General features: G+C 40.6%; 1 protein-coding gene across 2 annotated transcripts in view; it reads left to right on the forward strand.

Moving 5' to 3' along the window:
- CDADC1 (cytidine and dCMP deaminase domain containing 1) overlaps positions 1–7,914 on the forward strand; it is a 58,178-nt gene extending 50,264 nt beyond the window's left edge. For both annotated transcript variants that reach the window (XM_077484279.1, XM_077484281.1), the window contains exon 9: positions 625–7,914. In XM_077484279.1, coding sequence (XP_077340405.1) covers positions 625–636 — 12 coding nt within the window. In that variant the 3' untranslated portion in view covers positions 637–7,914. The remainder of the gene's footprint in view (positions 1–624) is intronic.
- Positions 7,915–12,922: the final 5,008 nt, after the last annotated feature.

Genomic DNA, 12,922 nt, shown 5'->3' on the forward strand with positions numbered 1-12,922 from the left:
GTGGTTGTGAAGACTGAAGCTTTTTTAACTTCATGCATTCTATGCATGAAGGTAAAAAAAACTTCACTTTTTTTCTTTCTTTTTTTTTTTTGGGGATAAAGGTTTTGCATGAATATATAAAAGCTGACCATTTTAAGCACCCCTGTCAGTGTTAAATGGTTTGTCTTAACACTTTACTGCTGCATTTGCAATTGAGCTTGTTCTGTTAAAAAAAAAAGACTTACTAAGATGATAATTCATCCTTAATTGTAATATCACTTGTTCATTGCCGTACACTTTGCCCCACTTTCTGTGGATTGCAGAGGTGAATTTCAGCCTAATGGCCCATTTTACATATGTTGGCATTTTACCTCTCAAATTGTTATAACTAGCTTGAGTCTAAAGGGCAAATGTCTTCCGACAGGTGGTGAATGCAGTGCATTCCAGACATGCTATTCTATCCAGATTTGCCACTTTGTTCTTTGTAAATATGTCTGTAATATATAGTACTAATGTAATAACAACTGGTTTGATTTCTCGCTGGGGTTTCTAGACTCCCATCAAGACCTCTCTTGTATAGTCCAGTTTTTTTTTTTTCTGGTCCAACTTTGTACTGATTTCTCTTCTTTGTTATTCATTTTGCAGATGGACCCTTGAAAAACAATGCACAAGATGATCTATCCCTTAAGAATAAGAGAATACATCTTGGGGAAAGCCTATAAGATACATGGTTTTCTCACCACAGAATGTTTTATTTTTTGAGTTATTTTAGAAAAGATTTTATTTATTGCACAGCAGAAAGTTCTATTTTAAGATTTACAGTGAATTATTTATTTTAATTATTTGACTAGTTTATACAGACTGATGGAGTTTTTACTCTTTTACAGCAGAAAAGGAATCGCGCACTCAGATTTCTGAATGCCGCACACACTTGCATAGGTTGGCATCTATAACCTGTCTAATCCAGAAGCACTGGGCCAGGGTGTTTTAAAGATCCCGAAACTCAGGTTATATCTCCTGTGACACTGAAAAGAGTTTCATGTTTTGAGGGATACCATAATCCAAATATGTAGAATTGATAACATTTTATACATAACACAGGAGCTGTTTTACTATACCTGGGTGCCAGTGTTAATACAAATGTGCTGGAATATGCGCCACTGGCTGGAGCCTGCTGTAATGAGATTTCCACTTTGTGTCTCTACCTTCTCCCATAAGGCCTTAAGTAGGCATTGCCATCACAGTCACACAGCTGGAATCCCCAAATATTCGTTCATTTCAACCGGCTGGGGGAATCCATCAGTGGAGTGTGACGATCCTCATTTGGCTCTGTAATAAAAAATATCTGATTCAGGTTGGCATCCTCCATGGAAAACTGAAATACTTTTGGGTGGGGGTTCACCTTTAACTAAAAAATTTTTTTTATATTTTACTGCTGAGATATTTCGCAGCACTTTAACATCAAAGAGCGAAAATTTGTGCACACAGCGATTCATTGACAATGTGTGAAAGAGAGCCATGTTCACAAGAGCTTACATTCTTAATGAGTGTTGGAAGTAAAATAGATCTTGTTTGAATGCTTCAGAATAAAATATGATTTTATGGATTGACCCAGTCCTGTATGGATTATGCACTTTTACAATTGTGAGGCCAGCTGCCATGATATACAGGAAAAATATGACGACATTAAGCCTTTTACAGGAAATTCTTTAAAAAATTTAATTTTAAGGCTCATAATAACCACTAAAAATAGGCAGTAAAGTACACTGAAGATGAGATCCAAAAATAGGATGATAATGTGCAAAAGGTAATGATGATATAGGTGAGCAGTTTGTGTTCCTGGTGTTTTAAGGCAGGCCATAGATTATGTAATTTCCTTTCCTTCCATCACAGGTGGGAGGAAAGAAAATTGCTAGATCAAGCAATTTCTCTTAAAAATGTTGAATAATCTTTAATAAGAATTGTCAAACAGTACAGATCAGGTAGACAAAAAAACATATATTCTGAAAATATATCAAATTAAATAGGACACATAGGCACAACAAGCAATTTTTTATTTTGATGGAGGATTCCCAATGAGCTATTGTGTTCTGCCAGTGGGGATTGCCAGTTATAGCTGGCTGCAATAATCATTCGGGAAAACCCTGACAGGCTGGTTGTACCAGATTAATTGACTTGTGTATAACCAGGGTGTCTAGACATTGATAGAAATGAAGCCAGCCAAGGCTGACGTGGCTGAGTTTTGATCCATGTATGACAGGCTTTAGTTTGGAATTTTTAAAATGGGACTTTTAGCATTATACAGCAACATGTATGAGTGTGTGTCACCTTTCTTAGGAGTGTGAACTGTAAATTTAGAGCTCATCTGTGGCATCTCATGCTGGCTGAATGTAGTACTGCAGTGAGTTCATACAGTTAATGGTAGCAAGAGCTCTGCCTTGGTTTTAAATGATCACTAATATGGATTTCTATTTAAAGTGAAAATGATATCACTTTACACACAAAATGTGTCTCTTTTTCCAACTGTTAGTATAGCATCCTTGTCTGGAGCTGGCAACAACACTTTAGCCTGGCTGCACTCTTATATTATCTGAGGGGCAGTATATTGTCACCAAGTTTTTCCATCAAGCATAAAACATATGTAAATTTTGTGTTAAATTGGCAACTGGTAGAAAGATAATCCGATTAATATCCCATGTAAAAAGTTTAGTACGGTTGGCAGGTGACACATTGTAGCTGTGATGATGGTACGGTAAATACAATGTAGAATATAATATTGAATAGATAGAAATAGAATATGTTCATTCTATTTGTGCAAAAATTATCAGCAGGGCAAAATCCAAATATGTAATGCAATGCAATCTTTTAAAGAATATATGCATCAGACCTGTCAGCAAACGTTAAAGTAAACATAATCCAGATATTTGCTTTTTTTTAAATGCATTGTAAAATGCTCCTGATATAACCTTTATTTATATTATGGTTCAGTTTGCTGCACAGCAGAGATCAGACAGATCAGGACAGAGAGGAAGTCCTGCATTGTGAGCCACTTTGGTCCTGTTCAGCTTTACTTTTACAATTGTCCTTCAGATCATAATAATGTATTTACAACATTGTAGTGTTGGGGCCTTCCTAAACAAACCAAACAAACCATTCATATTATATCCAATCAGATGGAGCCTCTCTACCTACACATTTGTAGATTTTGTGGCTATAACCGCTCAAACTTGAGACAAAATCTGCCCGTTTGTTGCCAGTATGCCATGTTTCAGGTGCTGGGAGCTGCAGGGAGGGAATTAAGCAGCTTCTGGGAGGAGGGAGGGCATCAGCAGTGCAATATAGCTCCCTAAATGTCCACTAAGCCGAAGGGTAGAACATTAAGTTGCTGTAGAAAAGGCTGCCCTGTGTACATGAGCCCTAAAATTACTAATAGTTCTGGCTAAGGCAAAACAGGTAGAGATTTGTTATATAGTAGTATGCAGTCATGGGGATTATTGGTACTTGTGAAACAAAAGCAGATGTCTTTTTGGAACGCATGCTTTACTAATTAAAGAAAAATCACACCCAACATTACTAAAGCCATGTAATGTTATGTACTATTAGAGATACCTGTACAGTCCTGGTGTAATTATTTAGTACTTTACCTGGTAAAGAAAAGACTAAAAGAACGTTGTCGTGTTTTATTACACTGTTTTGCCACCCCTGGAACAAAGTACATGTAGTATTTTGTCTCATGTTGCTAGATGCTGCCTAAGGCTTGCCATAGATGGGTTTTTTTTTTTTCTCAATCAGCTGCAGGGCTCATTGAAAAACAATGAATGGATTCCCCTCTTCCACACGAGGTGGCTGGAGGAGTCCTCCCTGTTGTGCCATTGTATTCTGACAACGGGGACTCCTCCTCCTCTGTCAGAATACACTGATCAGCACCTCAGCCGAGTGGCTGCACCTGCTGATCAAATTAAGATTTTCCAACATTCCCGCTTGACAGAAGTTGATAGTAGGAATGGCTGTAGATAGACTGAAATTTGTCTGGTCTGAATAAATCCATCTATGGCAAGCTTAAGTCTTGTTTGAGGTCTTATTTAGCCCCTACCTGCTTCCTTGCATAAATCCAACAACAGCTAGGAAGGAGACAAACTCATTATAATGCCAGACTGTCTTGGCTCAGATCATTTTCTGGAGACAAGAAGAATGCACAGGGAAGAGGTATGTGTCCGCATTCTGCTTCTCTGGGAATGTGATATCATAGACTTGCTCTGAGCTGAGACAAGCTTACAATATCGCATTCCCTTCTAGAGACTGTCTCTTTCCTAGGTGTTGTCAGATTTGCCATGAGGGGATGAGATTGGACCTTGCAACTAGACTTGGGAAGGACCCAGCAATATAGGACAAAGTACTACATAAACTTTATCCCTTGAGAGGCAGAACAGTGTACCGTTTGTAATGATAGTTCTTCTTTAGCACTATCACTCTTGTTCAATGAAGAGTTCTTTTAAGTGCAGTTAATCATAATCCATCTAGTACTGGGCTGAGTGTCATTGGCTTCCTTGCTCTGGGTTTTATACTTAAGAATATGAGTTCTTTATATGAAGTTTTCTGTCAAATTCTTCCCATTCCCAGTCACATTGCTGCTGTTGCCTGTCAGCGTGTCTGGGTCTTTTTTTGTTCTACATATGTGGGAGAATTAATAACTGCCCTGATAAGTCTCAGCTGTGCCTTACTTGTATCATATCAGCCACAGAAGCAAAGATGTTCATTCATGTGTATAGTAAGAGATGAGCTGACAAAAACCTTGAGGGAGAAGTAGCGATCAGCTGGGAAACTCCTCTCAATGGTATGCAGATTTCAGTATAATTGCTTTCTAGTTAAAGCATAAACATGCACTACCTCATTTAACCAAAGGCACAATTAATAACATGCATTTAGTATATAGGGAAGTAAAATAGACCTGTCATAAATTGAAATGTAAAAGTGTTTGCCCTTTCTAGGCAGACCCTACATTTGTGGTTCGCAAACTGCAGAAGAAATAGGAAGCGGTGCTGCTGCCGTTAGTGTCTCCTTGACTGATCTTTGTTTTATCTTTTAATAGGAGGAAGGTTATTAATGTCCTTTTTACATACAGTCATATTTTGCACTACAAGGAATCCAAACCCTCTAAAGCACTTTAGTGTTGTCTATGAAGTGAGCCTAGAATACTGAACTGTGAATTTATAAAACGACACATGCAGATATGGGATCTATTATTCAGAACTCTAGGGACTTGGACATTTTAAGTGTTGGATATAAGGGACATAGTCTGGTCCGTTAAACCACTATTTTCCCATGTGTTTGACATGTGTACAAATGGATATATTGTACAGAGTGTTTACTTGCCTGCACATATTCTATCAAAAGGGACCCTTCAGTACTTGCCATGGAACAACTTTCTGCACCTGCTGCCATACCTTAGATACAGGAACTATACTGTATATTGCCTACTTCAGGTAACATTTCATGTTTGATTTCTGGCCGCAGTGGCTGTGTGAAGGTTTTCATGGTTTCTGATATGAGTGAACTTTTAGATATTGTTGTCAAGGGGACCCTCATTCCCTCTAGACATAAACAGCATTGCCTTAAAGTGGTTGTAAAGTCACATGTATTAATTACTTTGAAGTGGTTGTAAAGGCACAAGTTTTTTTACCTCCATGCATTCTACCTGTCAAATACCATGACAAGTCAAACCAATGGGAACAGGGCTGAGCTGGAGCTGAGCTAGACAGTATGCCCGGGGACTGGGGAGCTCTTCAGACATCTAAAATGGATTTTTAGGGTTTAAAATTAGTCCTATACACTGAATAATTCTGACATTGTATATACCTCCCGTGATCCTGAGCTGTCAGGGCTTCCTGAAGCCGTTCCACCAGTCTGGAGATTTGAGATCCCCGCTGCTTTCTCTCATTGCTGTTCAGGTCTGCAAGAACAGACCAGATGGATTCCGTTTGGTCAGTGCTATCCATGTCCTAGAGACGATTCAGTTCGCATTGTGCGCTATATAAGTATTTCATTCATTCATTCATTCATCCATGTGATTGTTCTGACCAATTGGTATCTGTCTGGTCGGTCCTGGCAGTGCTGGACTGCAAGGAGAGACAGCAGCAGGGATTTCAATCCCCAGACTGGTGGAACGGCTTGCAGAAGCCCTGACCGCTCAGGATTGCGGGAGGTATATACAGCAGGGACTGGGAGATGGTGTTGGGTCACCTTTACAGATGTTCTGTAAAGGTTAACTAACACTTTAAAATGGTACTCTGCTGTTTGGTCCATTTTTTGTTATTGTGGTCTGAAAGTCAATTTTAGAGTCAGTGTAAATGGCAGAAATGCAATTCATAAACAATTGCTGTGAGCCTTTGAATGTTTTGTAAGTAAAAGTCACAGAGAAGTGCATCCTTTCCTGAAACAATGTCACATCCCCTTGTCTCCCTAGATCTGTTGGCACATGCTGATAGGCATGAGCTCATCTCCAGCCTGGTAGGATGGGACCATGATCATTTTCTCTCTGCAGACACATTTTAGGAAATATCTCCAGCCCGGTAGGATAAGACCATGATTATTATTTCTCTGTGGGCATCTTTTAGGATGAGTGGACAATGTGTATACATACATACATACACACAGAACACTGTTACTATTAAATAATAACCTGCTCTGCATGAAGTTTCTTATACTGTATCTCCACCTTCTTTTTCACAAATCTGGGTAGGAGGGAGTATACCGGCTTGTAAACAAATCCTAAATCCTTTCTGTATTTGGGATCCCATATCTGTATGTTGTAACAGGGACACATCTTTCCATTTCCAGGACAGAGATAGGCTGTAAGGTAGAAAAATATAGCTCCCTGCAAGATACAGTATTCATAATGTGGGCATGTATGGATTTTTTTATGTGTGTCTGGGGCTGGTAATAGTATCTGAGTTATTTTCAAGTCTTGACAAGGCTAACCATAAGCTCACCAGATACAATCTGACTGTACAATCTCCTTTAGGCTTCCCCGAACTATATATTTTGAGGACCTACTTATCCATGTAATTGGCAGCTAGTCAGACCCTTGCAATAAATGCACTTTTGGTATTAAAGGAAATTTTGCAGTAAGATTGCAACATGTGGGTGGTAAGCTATAGACTGGCAGATGGCACAATTCTCATATGAACGTTGTAGTAAGCTAATTCCGTCTAGATAGAGCTGTTTATGGCCAGTCGGTAACTGTTTTTTTTTTTTTTTTAACACAATGATTTAAGATAGGGGCAGGCAATAATATTGTACTGTGCTATTCCTCATCTTATAACATCTAAACCTGTGTTCACATATACCTGCTTTATGTGTTTCAGCATGTGCTGAATGATAAAAATAAAAAAAAAAGAAGCTTGCACTTGGATTACAGGTGTCCATATATTAATTTCCAAATGTTCAAAACCATATGTTTAAAATAAATGTTAAATTGTTTGAATTTAGGTGTTCTTTTAAAAGAAATCTGCCTTGTGACCTGAGATAGTGTTTGAAAAGAAAAGAACATATATGCAAGTTTCCATATGCATTCTTTGTGACTGGTTCCTCTGGAATCATAAATACTGTGGAGTAGAGATGAACTTGGGTGCTCTTGTGTTCTTTTTTCATGCTAGTGAACTGTGGGCCTACTCATTCTTGCTCCGCTGCCCTCCTCACTTGTTTATATGGACCACGGAACAAGAATGACCCAACCTGTAGCTCGTTGGAGTAAAAAAAAAAAAAAGTGCAAGCTTGGCTACAGGGGAATTTGAAGGCTGCCCAAGCTCATCTCTAATATGGAGTATCATGCAGTTATATAGAACCAGAAATCCTCAATCATTCATAATGGAAGTTTGTTTTTATTATTGAATTTTCTGTCAGTCTGAAAATCATAATAAATGTTAATTTTATGAACGTCTGTCAGTTCTTTTTTTCTCTGGGTGTTGTACAAAAATCTACTTTTTTTTTTTTTTAAGAAACACTGGGGTTGATTTACTAAAACCTGAGAAAGTAATACCTGGTGCAGCTGTGCATGGTAGCCAATCAGCTTCTAACTTCAGCTTGTTCAATTAAGCTTTGACAAAAAAAATAAAAAATCTGGAAGCCGATCGGTTTCTGTGCAGAGCTGCACCAGATTTTGCACTCTCTAGTTTTAGTAAATCAACCAAACTTTCACCATGCCAATTTAGGGCAAAGTGACTATCTGTATAAAGGGGCCCCCAACCCACCTTGCCAGTTTTTTTCCACCACTTCTACCTTACTGCATCTGGCACCAGTAGCCCAGGGGTTTGTGGACATCAGACACTAAGGGGAAAAGTGACGGCACTTCCTCTGTCATGTGTGCTTGGGCCTAGCGAGTGGTTGCCAGACCCCAGAAATGAGCGGTAGTCACTTGTTTCCTCCATATTTAGGAGAATCTGGTATTTTTTTTTACCAGCTGAGGTGGCAGAAGAAGCCGCAGGGGGTGCTCTGGTAAGGCGAGTATGTGTTGGTGGAAATACACCTTTGCAAAGACTTGAGACACTGTCGCGTTTTCTTAAAATGGCAAATTGACAGTGTTTCTTAAAGCTTAATTTGGTATATTATAAATACCATTATTTGCTGTAACTGAATTTTAATCAAGAAGAGTCTATGATAGCTGAAGGAAGCAGTACCATGGCTGAAAATAGTGATCAGAGCAAGTAATGTGGCTCATCGTACTGAATTAAACTTAAAGTATCTTAATGTAAAAAAATAAAAATAAAATCTGGTGCTTGCTTCTATACTGGTGCTTGAAGCTGCAATAGACAACACCCCTGGCTTCTTTTGCTTGTTATGAAATCCAGTTTTCTGTTGAGAGATTTAAACCCAAAAATGTACTACAGCCATGGCCAAAAGTTTTGAGAATGAAACAAATACAAATTTTCACAGTCTACTGCTTCAGTGTTTTTAGATATTTTTGTCAGTTGTTACTATGGTATTCTGAAGTTTTTTTTTAAATTGTAATTTTTATTAATTTTCAAATCAAGTACAAAGTAATCGAGCATTAGAATAATCAATAAACAGAAGTGAATATAGATTATAATACAAACACTGACTACAGAAGACAGAAAATATTGTCCATATATGCAGGCACAAGGGTAGTCTGCGTAACCATATCATGTAGAATGATTAATAAACAGTTTACTAAAACAAAAATGTCATTTGACAAAAGGCCGTAGGCCAGAAGGAGACATAGAAACATAACATTCACATGGTCATCATGGTGAATCTCGGGGGGGGGGGGGGGGGTTAGGAGGAAGGGAGATGGGAGAAGATGACAGAAAGGGGATGGTGCTAGGGTATTCCATTCTCTGAATATCGGACACCAATTGTAGGAATCTAGGCCATGGGGGAGCTGCGCCCGACAGCCAGCACAACGGGATAAGCCTCTTAGCAGCCAATAGAATATAGGAGACTAGCCTGTTGGTATTTTTAGGAAGGCCAGAAACAGGAAGACCTAACAGACAGTGTAAGGGGTCGATTGGGAGGGACACCCCCATCACCTCTGCCACCAATGTCCCCACCGATATCCAAAATGGACTTATCAGGGGGCATTGCCAAAAAATATGAAACAGTGACCCAATGTCAAGCCCACATCGCCAGCAGCGCGGTGAGACTGAGAGGTCATATTTGTGGATGACATCGGGGGTCCTATATCAGAACATGAGGATTTTAATTGCCGTTTCCCTTTGCGTAACACACTTAGAGGATTTAAAGGTAGAGGACCAAATTCTATCCCATGTTTGTAGGGTGATAGGTTTGTCTAACAACCGAGACCACCTACCCATATACAGATGTGTAAGCTCATTTTAGGGGGTCGACTCATGGAGGATTCGGTGGATAGAGGAAATTAAATGTAGTTGGTGGGGTCCCTGAGCACTGAGGTGCTCAAAAGCCGTGGGGTTATCAAGGATTAAGGTCGGAGACTTGGAGCTAAAGAGGTGCCTAACCTGTAGGTAAAAGTAAAATGAATGCTTGGGGATGTCATATTTTCCGCGTAAAGTCTCGAAGGCATGAAGCCTATGCGTAACAGGGTGTACCAAGTTCCTAAGTTGGAAAAGGGGGGGATCTAGCCACGGGGAAATTCTACCCAAAGACAGTCCATCGGGGATAATAGGGTTAAACAGCACATTCGTAAGGGGGGAGCAGGGTGAGGAAAGGGAGTATTTTTTGTTGCACTTCTGCCACAGGTCCAGGGTAAAGGGCATTGGGGCCGTACATTGACATCTAAGGTTCAGGTGTAAAGGGGATGGAGCGCCCCAGATCAAGGAGCATGGGTGAACCGGATATAAGACCCCCTTCTCAATAGCAACCCACTGACTCGTGGCATTAAGAGAGGACCAGGTGGTAATAATTCGTAAATGTGTAGCGTGGTAATATTTCACGATATCCGGAGCCCCCAAACCACCCCGATCCCTAGGCGCAAACACCACAGAACTGGCAAAACGGTGAGACCTATCAGCCCAAATGAATTTTAGAAAACGTCTTTGCAGAAGTTTGAGCTGTGAGGCCGCAATAGCAACCGGCAGTGTCTCAAAGTGGTAAAGTAATCTGGGCAAGACCGACATTTTAAGGACGTTAATCCTGCCCAGAAGGGACAAAGGGTATCTGGACCAGGACAGTAGGGAATTATTTATATCCTGGAATAGGGCAGGAAAATTTGCACGAAAAAGGTGGGAGTAGGAAGGAGTCGGAAAGACACCCAGGTATTTGAGACATTGCACCATCTATAAGGATAAGTTTCCTTCAGCCTAGAGAGTTGGGTGGCGGGTATGTGTATGGGTAAGGCTTCGGTCTTTGAGGTGTTAACTTTAACGTTACCCAGAGATACTCCCAAAGGATGATAATAGCTTATGCAGTGAGGGGAGGGATATCTGTGGATTAGTAATAGTTAGCAAGATGTCGTCCACGAAGAGTGATAGTTTATACTCTCCCTGTCGCATCGTCACCCCGCGGATATATGGATGAGAACGTACGGCCGCGGCTAGGGGTTCTAGACATAAAATAAATAACAATGGTGATAAAGGACACACTGCCGAGTGCCATTCATCAAGGGGAAACGTGGCGACAAGAAGGACGACATCTGTACCTGGGCAGTAACCGTTGAGTACAAAACCTCGATCGCATTTAAAAAGGGGCCACTAAAACCAGACCTTGAGCATGGCGAACATATAGGGCCAGCTAAGCCTATCAAAGGCCTTCTGGGCATCTAAACTGAGTAGTAGTGCTGATTTGTTGGTCCTGTCCAAAAGGTCAATCAGGTTGATTGTGCGTCGGGTGTTATCCCTGGCATGCCTGCCAGGGACAAACCCAACCTGATCTCTGTGAACAAGCTTGGGGGCAAGAACTGATAGTCTAGAAGCAAGGATTTTCGTAAATATCTTGTAATCCGAATTTAGAAGGGCTATAGGTCTATAATTATCTGGAATGGAGGGGTCCTTACCCGGCTTGGGGATCACTGAGATAAAGGAGTGTGAGAAATGGGGGTGGGGAGGGGTGCCCTCTAGTAGAGAATCGTATAAGGTAAGCATTTGCGGTCCCAAGATGTCCAAATAGGTTTTATAATATAAATAAGGAAGGCTGTCAGGGCCAGGTGCTTTATGTGAAGGGAGCTCCCGTATAACAGGGTATTCTGAAGTTTAATTACAGGCATTTCATAAGTGTCAAAGGCTTTTATTGACAATTACAATAAGTTTATGCAAAGAGTCAATATTTGCAGTGTTGGCCCTTCTTTTTCAAAACCTCTGCAATTCGCTCTGGCATGCTGTCAATCAACTTCTGGTCTACATCCTAACTGATTGCAGCCCATTCTTGCATAATTAATGCTTGGAGTTTGTCAGAATTGGTGGGGATTTATTTGTTACCCCACCTATTGAGGATTGACCACATGTTCTCAACAGGATTAAGGACTAGGGAGTTTTCTGGCCATGGACCCAAAATGTTGATATTTTGTTCCCCAAGCCACTTAGTTATCACTTTTGCCTTATGGCAAGGTGCTCCATCGTGCTGGAAACCAAATTGTCCTTGGATGGTTGGGAGAAGTTGCTCTTAGAGGATGTTTTTGTACCATTCTTTATTCATGGCTGTGCAAAATTGTGAGTGAGCTCTCCATGACACCCGGAGATCGCTGCTCTGTGGGGAGGGAGGAGAGGAGGAGGGAGTACTGGGGTGAGCCAGGAAGACACCCCCACAATGGGCGGCACCAGGGTGCCCGTCCAGGCCCCACCCCCATTTTCAGCCCCATTATCTGCAAGATTTTCCTTTCGGCAATGCGCCGAAAACACAATTTTTTGCCAATATGTTTCAGCGGGCAAAATTTTGGTACATCCCTAATGCTTTTATTTTCACCAGGTACTCTAGCCATTAAGTCTATTGTTTTCCAACTGAACAAGCTTCCTGCATATGTAGCAAACTTAGGGTTGAGACAGTGGTGGAACTACTAGGGTCACAAAGGTCAGTGCCTGGAGTTCCGCCACTGTGTGTGGGGTCTGGCCCAGGAGCCCAGACTGTGGCTCCCCAATAGCTGCAGGGCTCTGAGCTGGGAGTGTATCTCTCACAGCCCAGAGCCAGCAGCTAAGCTGCAATATACAGGGGTTGATTTACTAAAGGCAAATCCACTTTGCACTACAAGTCGCTGTAGATCTGAGGGGAAGCTCTAAAATGAGGGGAAGCTCTGCTGATTTTATCATCCAATACAATATATATATATTTTTTAAAACTGTTTATTTTCGGTATTGATTTTGGTTTTCGGTCTAGTGTATTTTTCATTTTTGGTATCGGCACCAAAAAACCCATTCGGTGCACCACTAAAAAGAATTTCTAAAAAAGAAAATAATGCAGCAATTACATCTATTAAGCTGTAATATGTTTGCTTTTGGGCTTAATACAGCTTTAAGGGAGA

Source organism: Lithobates pipiens, unplaced genomic scaffold (assembly GCF_037356315.1).
Source record: "Lithobates pipiens isolate NorthernLeopardFrog02 unplaced genomic scaffold, aLitPip1_a1.2 Scaffold_16, whole genome shotgun sequence".
In the NCBI taxonomy this organism is placed as follows: Eukaryota; Metazoa; Chordata; class Amphibia; order Anura; family Ranidae; genus Lithobates; species Lithobates pipiens.